Genomic DNA, 17396 nt, shown 5'->3' on the forward strand with positions numbered 1-17396 from the left:
AGTGTTACCTTTTTTTCTTTAGTTCATTTAAAATATGGAGATAAAACTCATTAGCAACATGCATGCTAAATTTCTTTTCAATATAAAAAATGCTAAATAAACTGACCTTAACAAATTTTTTTTAAAATAGGACTAAACATATTTGAAATTGCCTCCATTCAATCTATCCTTTCTAATCACTTGTAATTTACTTGTATCTCCAACTCATTATCTTACAAACCCAAATATTTACCTTCTTCAAATACAGAGATTCCCAACAAACATTATTTTATGGGAAAGTCAAAGAGACACAATATTGACCAAACGTATATTGAACCTCTTACTGGGTTCTATGTGCCACCTTAATTCTACTTTGGTTTTTTTGGAAGCACCTCAATAAGACAAGTACAGCAAGTAATAAAGAATCCTTAATGATGATACCAATCTACCTAAATCCCCAGAATTAGAGTAGTAATTAGAAACCCAGGGCAGAAGTGGTAGAGAGGAAAATTCATGTCTATCCTAGATCACTGGGAACTGAAGGAAATAAACTTAGTACTGCCCACTCTACTCTAAGCTTTTGAATTTGAATCACTCACCAGCAACACATGTATATGTAATTATTATTGACCACAATGTCTTTCCTGGCTAGTAAAGGCATACCTCATCTTATTGCTGTTTTGCTTTATTGCACTTTACAGATGTTGCAATTTTTACAAATTGAAGGCAAGGCTCTCCATCAGCAAAAAAGATTACAACTGGCTTTATTGTGGTACTCAGTGGTCTAGAACCAAACCCACAGTATCTTAGAGGTATGCTTAGTTATTATTTTAACAATAAACATTAAGTCTTTGTCTATTTTATTTATTTATTTTTTTTAGCTGAGCCATCCTGCCACCTGTTGGCAGCTCAGCAGCAGCTCAGCTGGGGCCGGGAATTGAACCGGCAACCCTGTTGCTCAGAGCTCACACTCTTGAGCAAGCTCTTAACCAACTGAGCCACTCAGCCGGCCCAAGTCTTTGTCTATTTTTAATTGAAAAGTCAATGGCAAAGATTAGAGCTACTGTAATGTTCGACCAGGTCTCTTATCATTTATATTTGTTATTATCAAGTTACTAATACTGTTAATGATAATACACTTGAGGGTATTTAAGCAATCAAATTTAGATACTGCAGAAACATTAACTTCTGATATTACCAGGAACTACAATGAAGCAGGAAAGCAGTTTATGGCTGAAGGGACCTATTTTACTTGCAGATTTAACCCACAAAATGACAACATGACATATCCATTCTTTACACATTAGGTACAAAGATATACCTTGTACAAAACAGTACTGATGAATCATACTAAGCAGGAGATGCATAACTCATAAGAACAATAGTAAAAACGATGACATTCAGTCACAAATGATCTGTTCTCACATGATGGAAAAATCTAGGATGGGATATCTCTAAATCACATTTCTCTAATTGTTTTGGGGAAGCACTGAAAAATCTTTCTTGGAATAGTACGGAAAGAACATCAGATTATAGGTACATACTTTTTGGCCTTTTTCTATTGAAAGCTCTACTATCAAGGCTTTGGAGCAGTCTGGGAAATCATCACTGTGACAAGAAGAGATCAAGGTCCAAAGACACATTACTAAACCAAATGATTCATAACTAATCATTAGGCTTTTTAGCAAAGAACCAGTAACAAATTCACATTTGACATCGCTTTTAAGTCCTGTGGAGATATAAAATGAAAATACCTCCGGCTGGATGTTAATTGGGATAGACTGGAGAAACAGGTGATACTAGTAACCTTGCAACTCCTTTCAAACATCTGAATTTCTACAGAATGTAATCACTATTTTCCCCATACAATTTCAACTCTTCACTTTCAATGGGAAAATGGGTATTTTACATAAATTTTTAGAGTATAGAGTAAGGGAGAATTTAAGAGAAAAAGGGGGGAAATATGACTTTTATATGCAATAAGGAGTAATAAGACTACATGTATTAAGTGAGAGTAGAGGGCTGCTAAGATCAAGAACATAGGTTCAGTTTACATAACTATTAATCAGTCCCACTGAAAAAGATTTTTCTCCCCCTGCCCAACCATTTATTATATATCAGAACAATACCACTGGTCATAAAGAAAGTTAAGGAATAATAACCAAACCACAAAGGAGGTTAAGAAAATAATTACCTTAAAGGAGCACATTATAAGGTAATAACCTTCAAATATCTCCTGTATCACAAAATTCTATCATTGCAGAGGCAGTGTTTCTTGAGAAAAAACTGTTTGTTTCCTGACTTCCTACTTCAGCCCGGTTGTTACCAATGCACATACTTCCTTTGCATCCTTACTGATAGGTAAAGGAAAAAATATTTAATTTTCAGCGCACTAGTGTGCTTTCATCCCCAGTGTATGTGCATGATTTCACTTGATTCTCTCCAACCTATGGGAGACAAGTGGTAATTATGTTTAGAAAGTGCGTAACACTAAACACTGAACAGCCCAGAATGCAAAACTATCCCTCTCTCCATGGCATCCCTCTCACCAATCCTTGTAACTCAATAAGGGAAACTGATGATATAATTTTGTAAGTTTCACTGGGAGCTTAAGTAGACTGTGCAAAGAATACACAGTTAACAGCAATGCCTCAAACAATGCTATCACCAATCCCAGCAAACACACAAAACCACTCACTTCTGCAGGCATCCTGCTTTCATGTAACACAATAACTAACACACATGAAGTGAATTATCAGGACCAAAGCTCAGGCTGGCACACTCTACCTAACCCAGGGAAAGGACCACTTGGGTCACATAGCTCATCACAGATAACTGAACTGGGAAGACTACCACAAGGGTAAAAGCTCTACAGCCTCTCCACCCCGAAACAGTCCAAGGAATCCTCCCAGTGGTGACCTGCACATTACATGTACATCAATACTACATACAGTCGCGATGATTAGCATCTTATTCCATAGCCAGCACCACCAGACCACGTTCCCCTGAAACCAAGCCTTACACCTCTCGGGAAATCCCAGCATGGAAAGAAATCATCACTGACAGGCCTTCGAAGTCCAACAAGGTTCTTACATCCTCCTAAACAGTACAAAACCAAGGGCACTCCTAAGCCAAAAAAGAAAAAGGTTCCCTGTCCATCCAACACCCTTCTCTCCTCCACAAACTCACTAGTCACAGACTCGGCAGGCCTGAGGTCACCAAAGGCTGGGGGATCCTCCCAGTTTCAGGCTGGGCCACGACCGTAGGCCATCCTTCCAGAGCTCACCGCCAAGGAGGGCTGAGAAGCATATGCATTGTGTCCCCACACCTGGAACCCCAATTTGGAGACAGTATCAGGCGCTCTGCGCCACCTAATTCCCAAGCAAGGCGCAAAGCCCGGCACCTGGACAGCGGCGGGACAGCACGGCCCCGCCCCCGGGGTCAGCACGAAGCTTCTTCCCTTCGCTGAGCCCCACGCGACCGCTCGCCGCTCGCCGCACCGGGGTGGGCGCCGGCGCCCCCTGCCAGGCGGGCAAAGGATACAGTCCCGGCTCCAGAACGCCGCCGCGCCCGGGCGGGAGGGGCCCGCCACGTCCGCCATCTTGAAACAACCGCCACTCGGGGCGTAGCAACGGGGCCGCCCCGCCCCGGCCTCCAAGCCCCGTCTCCATTGGCCGCTCGGCACAGAGGCCCGCCCCCACCTGTAGGGTCGTCCCCGGCGGGGCGGGAGGGTCGGGGTGGAGGAGTCGCTGTGTTCCCAAGGCGTGGTGCGAAGCACTAGCCCGGGTCGCAGGGACGAGTGCCCCACGGAACTACCACTCCCAGACCAGCCCGGGCCTCCCATCATCGCCGCGCCTCGTTCTCAGGCGCTGAGCACTACAACTCCCGGCATGCCGTGAGATTGAAGGCCGAGACTCGGAGGCGGAGTCCAGCCCTGGGGTCCGCCCCGCTCTCCCGCCCAGTCCCCGCCGGTGCCCGGGCCGCGCGCGGAGTGGGTACTAGAGCCATGGAGGAGTCGTCGACCCCACTGGTGGGCTGCAGCAAGCCGCACCTGGAGAAGCTGACTCTGGGGATCACCCGCATCTTAGGTGAGTGGGGCGGGGACTCGCAGTGGGAGGGCGACTGCGGGACGGGGTGGCACGATGCTGGATCCTGAACGCCAGTGGGCATCGTTGCTGGGACTTCCGTTGTTAAGGAGGAAAGGGGGAGGCGGGTGCGTGACTAGGCCGGGGGAACATTTGCCGGGAGTGTTCGGACGCAGAGCGAGGTCCCACCGCAGGGCCCGGTCAGGGCAGGCAAAATCGTGCAAAGGAGAGACAGCAGGCACCTGACAGTTTGGAGGGTGGCACTCCCGAGAGACATTCTTGGCTGAGGGAATATCCTTGAAGCCCAAGCCTTTCCTCTGGTAGCAGAGAGAGCTGGGGGGATGCTGCAGCCAACGTCCCAGGGCGACAACACCCACGCCCCTCGGTGTACCAGTCCAAAGGAGTCTATATCTAGCCTTGCGTTACTGAATGTGTTTTTCCTTTATTGTACCTTAACTTATCACCCACCGCTGTGTTACTCTTAGACTGTGGGGTTACAAAGATTGGGGGGTGGAGGTAGGGGAATTAAAAATACATTTATGTGAAAAATTCAAGACTGGATCTCCAGGAGTGTGAGAGGAGGCCCGTAATCTATTGCTCTGAAGTGGTACACAGGATTGACCTTTGCTGGGGAGGTAAGGAATATGTCCCACAGGAGATGATGATGCTAGATTTTGAAAGACAAATGGGAATTGGTCAGATAGCCAGCAAGCAGAAAGGGCAGACTAAACCTGCTGTATAGAATGCTTTGATGCCTTACCATTACATTTATAATAAAATCCAAATTCTGTACAATGACCCTCATGATCTGCCTTCAGCTGTCTTTGTGACCTTACTTTCACTGTGCTTTGGCCACAGTGACCTCCTTGTTGTACCATAAACATATTAAGCTTGTTGCCACTTAAAGGCCTTTGTACTTTGCTAGACTCTTCACCTGAAATGACCTTCCTGTAAATCTGAGTCTCTCTCACTTCGTTCATTATCTCTGATTAAGTATCACTATTCCTGGTTATAGTTCTAATAGCACCTTTCCCTATGGCTCTCTCTTGCCTTAGTCTACATTTTTTTTTATCCTCATGATTTTATCACTACTTGAAATTATGTATTTATCTGGTGGCTTTTTAAATTTGTCTGTTTTCTGTAGTAGAGGTCCATGAGGATAGGAACTTTGTCTTCTCCTCTGTATTTCCCAGTGCCTAAAACAGTAAACGAAGCATGAAACACCAGGGTGTGTTTGAGAGAAGTGATAAATTTTAGAAATGAAGTTATAGAGCAGGGCAAGGAGAGATCTAATCAAGATCACCCATATCTTATCTCTGCATTGTGATCCAAACTTCCACCCTGTTATTTATACTCCAGGATTTAGTCGGGCATACTTCATATTCTATTCCACAGGCATACTTCATTATTCTCTTTATAAATCTAGGAATTTTTCTATAAATAAGTTATTTTCTTTTGATTAATGTTTAATCTACTCAAGTCAAGCCAACTAAATTTCCCTTAAGCTGCCAGTTTGATTTAAAGACCTAAATAATTAAATGACTATAAACATTTTAAATTTTACTTATACTTTTAATATATTCTATCTATTAAGCATTTCAGATGTCTGGCAAACTGGTAGCACTTCAAGGCAAAATCTTACTAAGGAATTAAACAATTCTGGTAATTAAATGCATAGGGGATCTAGCCTCCCATAAAAAATTCTCTTTATAAATTTAATAAAAAACTCATAATTTCAAGTTAATCATAGATTGAAAATCAATTATATTTTTATTGAAAAGATAATATGTTAAGAGGATTTTTTAAAACACAAGGTAGCTGAAGTCAGGCGTAGGTGTGTGGTAAGCAAACTCCCAAAATTTCCTCCCTGAAAGATATAAAATAACTCGACAACTACATTTCTATCCAAAACCAAACATTTAAAGATCCTCAACAAAATGCTATCAAACCAAATTCAGCAACATTAAAAAAGGATTGTATACCAAATGTAATTTAGCCTAGGAATGTGCAGTTGGTTGAACATATGAAAATCAATTAATGTAATGTATTGTACCTTGTTAATAGAATAAAGAACAAAAGCCACATAATCACGTCAACAGATGCAGAGAAAGTACAAAATCTAGCACCCTTTCTTGATTAAAAAAAAACAATACTCGGGGCGGCCGGTTAGCTCCGTTGGTTAGAACGTAATGCTCATAACACCAACGTTGCCGGTTTGATCCCCACATGGACCGCTGAGCTGCACCCTCCACAACTAGATTGAAACAACTATTTGACTTGGAGCTGATGGATTCTGGAAAAACACACTGTTCACCAATAAATAAATAAATAAAAAACAATACTCAACAAACTAGAAATAGGATATAGAAATCACTTCCTCAACCTGATACAAGGGCATCTATGAAAAACCCATAGCTAACACCATACTTAATGGTGAAAAATTGGATATTTTTCCATTAAGATCAGGAACAAGACAAATGTTTCGAGGATTCCCAAGACCACACCAGGTTTGATATTTGCTAGAATTATAGGACTTGGGAGGTAGTCATGTTGTGATTTATTACAGCAAAAGCAAGGGAGAAGTGCTTGTAGGGAAGTCAAGGAAACTAAGTGTAAGTTTTCAAGAGTCCTCTCAGTGGAGTCACATGGGACACACTTAATTCCTCCAGCAACATGTGACAACATGTCTGTAATGTCTACTAGGGAACCTCACCTGCACATAGGAGTCTAGATCTTTTATTGGAAATCAGTCAGGCACCTTGTACCTAGTATGTACCAAATTCCAGACTCCCAGAAGGAAAGCAGGTGTTCAGCATAAACGATATTGTTTGCACCAATAGACACAGTGAGCCATTCTTACCAGGGAATGGTGGGAACCCTCCCAAAATCCAAGTTCCCAGGTGCCAACAAGCAGGCCTTCCAAAAGATTGCAATATCAAGACTGCTGTCTTCACTCTTTTCTGCACAGTAAGAATTCCCCTCTTACCACTTTTATTAACATTGTACTGAAGAATCTAGTCAGGGCAGTTAGGCAAGAAAATGAAATAAAGACATAAAAATTGGAAAGAAGGAAGTAAACTCGTTATGTACAGATGATATGACCTTGTATATTACGGAATCCACAAAAAATTGCTGCACATTAAGTGTAAGTTTGTTTGCCTCTGTGGTCACAATTTTCAAGTCACGTAAATGACCACTTTCTCTGTTCTGAGCACATTCACCTGTTTTAAAAAAGGTGACCTCCCCGCCCCCAAATGCAAACTGTGTCAGGGCTCTTAGATGCAGACCATAGAATACATAGCTAGTTTAAGGCTAGAAATACACTTTACTTCGTTAAGGCAGAAAGGGCTCAGTTAAGGAACATTAGCTCACAGCATCATTGGGAGAACTAAAAGGAGCCGATTCTAGGTTGAGGACCATACTGCAAAAAAGGTATGCTACGTGGGAAGTACCTGCAGCTAGTGTGATAAGGAAGCTGCCAAATTGAGAAATTGCCACTGCTTCTGCCACCCCTACAACTCTCAATCCTATGAGATCAAAGCACCTCTGCAACTATGCTTTTGAGAAGAGCCAATCTTCCCATTTGCCCTGTACCGCACCTGCTCTTTCCCTCCTTCCAAGAGTAGGTTTCCATAGCCTAGCTGCAATGGAGTCTGGGAAATGTAGTCATTAGCTGTCCAGTCTCTAAAGTATAGGAAAGCATATTAGGAAGGGAGCAGAATTAGGTGTCAATTGAGCCAGTCTACAGAAATGGCCATGTGGTCCTTCAAGGCCAAGATCAACTGTGCATATTTTATAACACTTTCTATCGCTTTTTCAGCCTTGATCTACCTTTAATTCCTGTGGCCTAGGGTCGGTATCACCCAGTTTAACACATTATATATTATCTTGATGTCTTCACTTTTGTTTCATGTTTGTTATATTTATCTAACTAGGCAATAGAGTTCTTGAGACAGGGTCGCCTACTTAAATCCCTAATCTCTGGCAGTGATTTTCCCAAGTGAGGACATAATAGGTCCTCATTAAACATCTCAGAGATTGTTGACTCAGATTGGTGAACCAGAACACTTCCTCCTGCCACAATGCTGGGCCCCAAACTCCACAAGGACAGATTCTCCTTTGTTCAGGACCTTGCCCTTTGCATCTCTTTATCTGGCTATTGATTTGTAACATCCTTTGTAGTAAACCAATAACTTAGTGAGTAAATAAATTTCCTGAATTCTGTGAGCCACTCTAGCAAACTAATTAAACCCAAGGAGGGGTCATGGGAACGCCTGATTTATAGCCAGTCAGTCAGAAGCATTAGATAACAACCTGGACTTATGATTGGTACCTGAAGTGGAGGGCGGTCTTGTGGGTCTGAACCTTTAACCTGTGGAATCTGATACTATTTCCTGGTAGTATCGAGTTGAATTGTGAGACAGCTGGTTGGTGTCCGAGAATTGCTTGGTGGTGTAGGAAAAACTCGTCCACCATGTAGGAATTAGCAACCAAGACAACGTGATAGAAAAAGCATTAGGCTTGGCATCCACAGCTGTGGTCTTAAGTTTAGTTCTGTGAAATGATTTAATATCTCTTAACCTCAGCTTCCTTATCTTTAAAATGAGAGTAATGATGCCTGCTTCACAAGATTATTGAAAGACTAAATGAGATCATTTATACCAATTCCCTGAAATAAAGCATTGTACAAATGGAATTTATTGTGTGTTCCTCTCTTCCCCATCCCCAGCACTCTCCACCAGCGCTGAAGTGTTGGATCATGGAGTCTCTACAGTGGGCACTTCCTAAGCAACTTATTATTTGAAAGTTTCTAAAGTCAGCATGGCCTGTCCTGGAGGTGTTCAAAGCTTAATTATGATGTGCCTTCATCTGCAGTAGTATCGCAGCAGTTTTATCTGAGCCTCTAGCCCCTCCCCTAAGGCCTGTTATAAACTGAATAACCATGTGTATTGTGTCTGTCTCAGCCTGTTGAGAGTGACGCTATCAGCTATGAATGCCTGACGCACTCACCTGGGTCTGTACTACTTGTGGGGAGCCTCCAATGACATTTCCCTGACTGGAGTCAGTGTAGCTGGAGGCCGTTGTGGGTCTTAATATGATTGCAAGACCCCCTCAGCAACACGGAACTTTGAAAGAAAAAGACCCTGTATGTGATGGGATAAGATATGAGGAGAAGTGGAGATGACTGTGAGCTAAAGTCATCTGAAATGGAAGGAGTTGGAGCTTCAGTATGGCCTTCAAGTGTGGGTGGGACTTGGGTAGATGGAGGGAAAAATGGACATGTTTGGGTCTGTATGTTTCTTATGTAATCAAAGATGAGTACAGATTTTATTTTTGGGGGGACAGAGGAATGGAGACAATGAATAAACTGACACCTCTGAAACAGGGTTTTGACTATGGGGTAGAAGAAGATAAAACCAAACAGGTATAATAAGAGCCTTTATCTTCCAAACCAAAGGGAGAACTGAATACTATGTGATAAGAAACAAGCTTAGATGTGGAGACCATCCTCTGATGATATACTGAGGATGGGTCAGAAAAGGGAGAGTTTATGGCTTTGATTGCATCCAGACTTGGTGTGACCTTGGCCTAAAACAATGATCTACACAATACCACAGAAAGAGAAGGTGGATGGCTTTGTAATAGGGCTGCCGTAAAACATACCACATATTGGGTGGCATAGAGCCACAGGAATTTATTCCCACAGAGTTCAGAAGGCCAAGTCTGAACAAGGTGTCAGCAGGGCCGTGCTTATTCTGAAAGCTGGAGGAGAAGGATTCCGCCTCTCCGTTTTCTAGCCTCTGGTGGTTTGCCAGCAGCCTGGCCGTCGTTGCCTTATAAATGCATCACTCCAGTTTTCCATCTTCACATGGCTGTCTTCCCTCTGTGTATGTCTCTTCTCTTTACATAGTGTTCCTTTTATGGGGACACCCATCATATTGGGTTAGAGGTCCACCCTACTCCAGTATGAACTCATCTTAACTAATTACATCTGCAGTGACCTTATGAATAATGTCTGCCTAGCTTCTAAATCCTGGACCTTAGAGAAGATAGGTTTTATTTAGAAGAAAAATTACCAAATAAGTTTTATTTTAAACTTTTAAACTTTTAAAAAGTTTATTTTAAACTTTTAAACTTTTAAAAAGTTTATTTTAAACTTTTAAAAAGTTGTTGAGGGGCTATCCCTTATTCTTTCTCACCATGTCATAGATTCAGCTCACTGAGAAGTTCAGTGTAAAATCACTAGGAATGTAGAATCTTGGTTTTTGTTCAGCAGGCTGAATGTCTGAGCAGTGACTGAGTATAGGTGGCATTCTGGCGATGTCCTTTTTTACCAGATAGACTACTTGGTCCTAGGTTGTGGGACTGAGTGCCTTCGAGTGAACAAACAGTTCTTTCCTGCTTTTATCAGTGGTAGTAAATGCTCTTCAGAGGAACCTGATATTCCTAGAGCAGTCATCAACAGTTGGTCAACCTGTGTTGTAGAAATGTGTGAAAGCAGGCCAATTGCAGCTCCACAGACTCTCTTTTTCGTCTTTCAGAATCATCCCCAGGTGTGACAGAGGTGACCATCATAGAAAAGGCACCTGCTGAACGTCACATGATTTCTTCATGGGAACAAGTAAGTGTTGTCCTGTTCAATCCTCACCTTCCAGCAAAGAGAGGTCAACTTCAACGCCCCTGAGAGGGAAAGATTAGGGCAGGAAACCTATTCTTACCTCAAGCCACAGCCACCTTCAAAATAGAGTTCAACCTTCTTTTTGTTCCTGTTTAGGCCACTTAACAGTCTCTTCCATTCCATGCCACTTCCCCAGCACGCAAAAGTTTGACAATTAAGTTCGTGAACTCATCCTAGAAAAAGGGCTACGTACCTCCTCATTGCTAAATATCACCATGGTCACTTTCAAAGTACTCCCGTTTGGAAGCTATGCACCGACACCAGTGCCTAGTCCATCCTCCAAAGCAATTTTGCAACTCTTTTTCTGGAATGGTGATTATCATATGGCTCTTGATGTCCTGAATGTCATCAACATGTCTTCCTTTCAATATTTCTTTATCTTTGGGTAAAGAAAGAAGTCATTGGGGGCCAGATCAGGTGAGTAGGGAGGGTGTTCCAATACAGTTATTTGTTTACTGGTTAAAAACTCCCTCACAGACAGTGCTGTGTGAGCTGGTGCATTGTCGTGATGCAAGAGCCATGCATTATTGGCGAAAGTTCAGGTCGCCTAACTTTTACGCAGCCTTTCCAGCACTTCCAAATAGTAAACTTGGTGAACTATTTGTCCAGTTGGTACAAATTCATAATGAATAATCCCTCTGATATCAAAAAAGGTTAGCAACATTGTTGCAACAAGTTCACAAACTTAATTGTCAGACCTCGTAGAGCAGCGGTTCTCAACCTGTGGACCCCTTTGGGGGTCGAATGACCCTTTCACAGGGGTTGCCTAAGACCATCGGAAAACAAAAAGATATTTATATTACGATTCATAACAGTGCAAAATTACAGTTAGAGTAGCAACGAAAATAATTTTATGGTTGGGGGTCACCACAACATGAGGAACTGTATTAAGGGGTTGCAGCATTAGGAAGGTTGAGAACCACTGTCATAGAGCATCTCCTCTGAGCCTGTCATATGGAAGCAGTGGAACATTCGAAGTTGTAAACTAGAAAAATCCAGCAAGGAAAGGAAAAATTAAAGGTTAATGGCATGCCGGGCAGGATGTGGTTAAGTGTAGTAGAGAAGGACTACCCAGATTAATAGCCAGTGCTTCCCAAGCCTCCTCTGAGCTTTCATTCATTTATTCAACAAAAGTTTTAAGCTTCTAAAAAGGGCCAGGCATTGTGCTTGGTGTTGAGTCCTGGGGAATCAGTGATAATCAAAACGGCACAGGTTCTTTCTTCTTGACCTTACTGTCTAAGACATAGTATAAATCACTGCAATAATAATTACAAAGCAGCCTGAAAGAGAGGCGAAGGAGCATTGTCAGGAGGCCTGACCTAGTCTGGAGGGTGAGAAAAGTTTTTCCCAAAGAAGTTTGAGACATTGTTAACCAGGCAGATGAGATGTGGGAAGAAGGGGCTTTCAACCTGTGTGAAACCTTGAGATAGGAAGGTTTACATTTCCCAGGAACATAAAGAAGTCCATGCGGCTGGGGCACAGGAGAGCAAGAGAGAGAGGTTGACAAGGACCAGGACATGTAAAACTTCTTAAATCATCAGGAGTTTGCTCATTATCTTGGGAGCAAAGGGGAACCATTAAAAAAAAAGATGCGGGGGGGCATTGAAATCTTTTAAGTGGGGAACTGGGAAGTCAGATTTCTGCTTTGGAAAAATCACTGTATCTAAGTAGCAGCAAATGGATTTGACTAAGGTGCAAGAAATCACCCTGCCGTGTAATGAGTGCCTGCAAACACACAGCACTAAGTTATTTGATTTAATCTTCATAATATTCCTTCAAGGTAGATACAGATATCTGTTATAGATGAAAAAACTTAGGCTCAGTGAGGCTGAGGAATTTGTCTTGGGCCACATAGCTACCAAGTGGCAGAGCCTGAATTTGAACTCAGAGTTGCCTGCCCCTAGCACATGCCCATGCTGATCTGCCAGACTGCCCCTCTAACGGAGGGCCACACTGTGGTAGTCTTGCCCTCAGCAGTGATGCAGCCGAGGGTTCTGTACAGGAGGAAGAAGAGAAAGATGGATGTGACTAAGCAGCCCATGTGTCTGCCACAGCCTCCTCTGGACTTTTCCTCATTCCTGCTTTTAGTGCCCAGCACAGTATTTATTCCATAACAGACACTTAATACATGTGAATTAGGTAAAACACAAATGTCGGAAAGAGTGACCTTTGCCAAGGTCACTCAGCTTCTTTCTCATAAGCACTCCTTACTTTCAGTCCAAAAAGTGAGGCCACCACAGCCACCATCTCTGAAGCAAGGAGACTGTAGGTGCAAAGGCTGCGTCCATTAATGCCCCCAGTTGTACAACAGAATCCTGGTGACTGGTTAAGCCTGGAGGCAACTGTTTTAAAAGTTGTCTTGGATGCTATCTACCAAATACAGAACTTCACCAAGATACGTGGTGCCCCAGACAGACAAATACTTGTATGTTTTTTCATCATGCATTTTTAGAGGGAAACTGATGGTTGTGGGAAGAAAGGATTTGAGGAAGGGTGTGCTACCTCTCCCCTGGGTCTTAAGCAACTGAAACCTGGCCCCAAACTTTCATACCCCACTCACCAAGACCAAAGGTTCCAGTTAACCAGGCCTTCCCCCTCTCCTTAGGAGGGAGTTGGAGAGTATATTTGAGAATTTTCCCGGGGATCTCGCCCTATCACTCTACAGCCCACCTAGGTTTTCCTTCCACTACTGGGCCGTCCTCCCTGAGAATAGTTCCAGCAGATGCACTTGTGATCTTTGCCTCACACTTTCAGTTAGGTTTTCATGCTCCTCCTCGATGGGCATCCCGGGCAACCCTCTGGCTGGGCTTGCAGATGGGCTCATGGAGAGCCTGCCCAACGTGGACAAGCACCTAAGAAACATGAATTACCATATTACGGCCCCTTTGTCAGCCTGATCCTGCATCCACTGCCCAGGCCTCTGAAGGGAAGGAAACAGCAGGTACAGGATTCCCAGAAGTGGAGAAGGCGAGCAGGAGGCCGGGGACAGCCCCAGCCCTTCCCTCAAGATTCAGATAGTGCTTAGGAGGCCTTTCTGGGAATCAAGCTGATAGGTCCCAAAACATCAGAGCGGCTCAGGTCCTTCCGCACAGCTCGTGGTGGACTCTTTCTAGCGTAGTTTGGAGAAACTACTGTAGATAGCCTCCTTGGGAGAAGGAAAAAATATTGAAAACTGGGGAGTATATGACAGACTCGTCTTCCGGGTACACAGATTGCAATACCATGTCAGTGCCACACTATTATTTCAAACACTGGTAAGCAGTGTTATTCTCCCTTCTCTACCTTCTCCTTAACTCCCCTCTCCAATCCTTATACCCTCTCTTCTATTCATTTTCTGCAAGTTGCCATCTTCCTTTTTCATTCCCCCGCTCCTCCCTGACCCCAATAATAAACACTGAGCATGAACCTGGTGGGGAGACGCCCTCCAAAGTGGGCAGATTTCTTCCTGGGGAAGAGCAGTCTCTTTCCAGATTGGCCAGGAGAGAAACTACGATGGCAGTAACTCTGAGCCGCTGGCCAGGGCAGAGGAGCCACCTAAAAGCGGTTCCCTGAAAGCCCCACTCAGAAGGAAGGGCCTGAAGGACCGGCCACAGTCCTGGGGGCCAAGCGGGAAGGTCTGAGGCAAGGAAGTGGCAGAGCCAGAGCCGGCGGTGACTTATATGAAGATGACCATGCAGGCTTAGTGTTTTCTATGAACTTGGTTTACTTGATGTTATGTATGTTTATGGTAGTATTTAAAATGTATTCAATATTAGATTTCACTGATTTTTTTCTATTTTTATGAATTCCAAATAATATTTTAAATAATAGCAGTATTTTATTTTTTCTTCAGTGAAGTCAATGCCATAATAAATGTTATAATCACTACTTCTGGAATTCTGCAGCCTAACTTAAAGATGAACAATGCCACCAGCCCTTCCCAGCTGGGATCTCATGGAATTCAAGTTAAGAAAGACTGATAGACAGCAGTTTCTTCGTCTCCACCACTAGATGGCAGAAGTGACCAAAATCTCATAGTGGATGCTGGCCCTTTGGGGTGACAGGAGGAGCAAGAATTTTGTCAGAATGCTGATCACTGTGGGCGTCTTGTGCTAGGGCCCAGGAGTAGGAGAAAAGCATTCTGTGTGCACGCTTTGTCTCTAAAGCACAGAGGATGTGCCATACAGGAGGCACAAGGCGCATGCCCTAAACCCCAAATAACATACTAAGTAGGAAAATATGTTAGCCCAAGGCGTCAGGGAATTCTTCAGGTTACACATCTGTGATACTGGGCACTGGTGGTGAAGAGAAGTAAAACAAAAACTGATCAGAGGCCATATTTTAGTTCTTAGATCAAGAAAGTGAAAAACCTGTTTCATTACAATGAAAGCTGTTCTTGTTTTAATAATATAAAAACACTGCTTAAAATCACCTGCAAGCTTGAAATTTGTCACCTATAGTTCTGGAAGATTCTATGCCCGAAAATCATAATAATTACCTAGTCTTCTCTCTTTCTGCCAAGCTCACACCCCCTTCCGCCTCCAGTATTTTATAGACTCCAGTATTTTATTCTTAAACCTGGATTCACAGAGCTTAAGTGACACCCGGGGTCACTCAGCTAGTGGCAGAATTGGAAAGTAAATTCAGATCATCCTGCTACACTCTAATTTCCCCCACACTTTGGGTGCCTGAAACTGACCGACAGTATGACCTAAAGCAAACCTGACATAAGCAGTGTTCAGTATCACATCTCAAAAATGTCCAATAAGCCAAAAGTGAGGATGGAGTTGCCAACATATTGCCCCTCTGTCTGTATAAACATGACAAGCCAATCTAAGAGGCCCAGGAGAAGAACTGGAGAACGCATCCTCCTGTACTCTCCAGGGCTTTGATTGGCTGGAGAAGACCGGTCAGGCTTGTACACAGATGTGAGTTACTCGGCATGTGGGGCACGCTCCCAGTACCTCCTGAAAGGATACGAAGCCACTCCTTTCTCTCTACCAACAATTCGGATGAGTTGTTGTCCATATGATATAATATTAGTTTATATATTGTTGTACTTTTTTATTTTCTAAGAACTTTCAGAACTGTTAGGTTCATTGCGCTAAATGTCCTGGAAGTATATACTCTCCGCTTTTCAGATGTTCTCATTTTTCCAGTAATTTGTTTCAGAAAATAATTTATGAGCATGGGTCCAGAATTTGGGTAGTGAGTGCCTTGCTCCACCATCATTCAGACCATCTTCCTCTCAGTCTCCTCAGCGTGCTCCTTGAGCAGCCTTTCCCCGGCCAGCTCCCCACTGAGGCATTACCCAGCAGAGAGAGCACACGCCCACTCTGCCTTCTCAGGGGAGGCAAACAGAGATCAAACTGGTGACTGCTCTGCCTCTCTAATAGACTTTTTTTGTTTGTTTTTTGGTTTTTATTTTTTTATTGAGATATAATTGACATATAACATTGTGTTAGTTTTAGGTATATAACATAATGATTTGACATCTGTATATATTGCAAACTAATTACCACAATAAATTAGTGTCCATCACCACAGTTATATATGATTTTTCTTGTGATGAGAACTTTTAAGATTGACTCACTTAGCATCTTTGAAATAGACACTATAGGATTGTTAACTGTAGTCATCTCGCTGTACTTTACATCCCCAGGACTTATTTATTTTATAACTGGAAGTTTGTACCTTTTGACCACCTTTATCTATTTTGCCCACCTCCCTCACCCCTGGCAGCCACCAATCTGTTTTCTGTATCTATGAGTTTGATTTCTTTTTTTTTAGATTCCACATATAAGTGAGATCATACAGCATTTGTCTTTCTCTATCTGGCTTATTTCATGTAACTTAATGCCCTCAAGGTCCATACATGTTGCTGCAAATGGCAGAATTTCCTTCTTTTTTTATGGATAAATAATATTCTGTTGTATATATGTACCACATTTTATACATTCATCCATTGAAGGATACTTAGATTGTTTCCACATCTTGGCTATTGTGTATAATGATGCAGTGAACATAAGGTACAGATATCTTTTCAAGACAGTAATTTAATTTCATTTATATAAATGCCCAGAATGGAATTACTAGGTCATAATGTAGTTCTTTTTTTAATTTTTCGAGCACTCTCCATTCTGTTTTCCATAGTGGCCGCACCAATTTACATTCCCACCAACAGTGCACCAGAGTTCCCTTTTCTCCACATCCTCACCAACACTTGTTATTTTTTTGTCTTTTTGATAATAAACATTCTAACAGGTATGATGTGATATCTCATTGTGGTTTTGATTTGCATTTCCCTGGTGATTAGTGATGCTGATGAGCACCTTTTAATGTACCTGTTGGCCATTTGTATGACTTCTTTGGAAAACCAACTATTAAGTTTCTCTGTCCATTTTTTAATCACTGTTTATTTTCTATTGAGTTGTATGAGTCCTTTAGATATTTTGGATATTAATCCCTTATCAGATGTATGATTTGTGAATATTTTCTCCTATTTTTAGGTTGCCTTTTCATTTTGTTTATAGTTTCCTTTGCTAACCCGAAGCTTTTTAGTTTGGTTTTGTTTGTTTCCTGTTTTTTTGTTTGTTTGTTTTTTCCTTTTATTGCCTTTGCTTTTGGTGTCAAATCCAAGAAATCATTTCTAAGACTACTGTCAAGGAGTTTAT

The 17396-nt window shown here is 42.5% G+C and overlaps 2 protein-coding genes across 2 annotated transcripts in view; one reads left to right on the top strand and one right to left on the bottom strand.

The window, feature by feature from the left end:
* KIAA1328 (KIAA1328 ortholog) overlaps positions 1 to 3844 on the bottom strand; it is a 310874-nt gene extending 307030 nt beyond the window's left edge. The window contains exon 1 of the mRNA XM_019637897.1: positions 3523 to 3844. Within this exon, the coding sequence (XP_019493442.1) occupies positions 3523 to 3826 (304 nt within the window). The 5' untranslated portion in view covers positions 3827 to 3844. The remainder of the gene's footprint in view (positions 1 to 3522) is intronic.
* Positions 3845 to 3905: 61 nt separating this feature from the next.
* LOC109380409 (tubulin polyglutamylase complex subunit 2-like) lies at positions 3906 to 16101 on the top strand. Its single transcript, XM_019637907.1, has 3 exons — positions 3906 to 4067; positions 10607 to 10686; positions 14628 to 16101. Exons 1-3 carry the CDS (start codon positions 3986 to 3988, stop codon positions 14700 to 14702), a joined length of 237 nt encoding a protein of 78 aa, XP_019493452.1. The 5' UTR covers positions 3906 to 3985; the 3' UTR covers positions 14703 to 16101.
* The last annotated feature ends 1295 nt before the right edge of the window (positions 16102 to 17396 follow it).

The sequence above is a fragment of the Hipposideros armiger genome, unplaced genomic scaffold (genome assembly GCF_001890085.2).
Source record: "Hipposideros armiger isolate ML-2016 unplaced genomic scaffold, ASM189008v1 scaffold_36, whole genome shotgun sequence".
In the NCBI taxonomy this organism is placed as follows: Eukaryota; Metazoa; Chordata; class Mammalia; order Chiroptera; family Hipposideridae; genus Hipposideros; species Hipposideros armiger.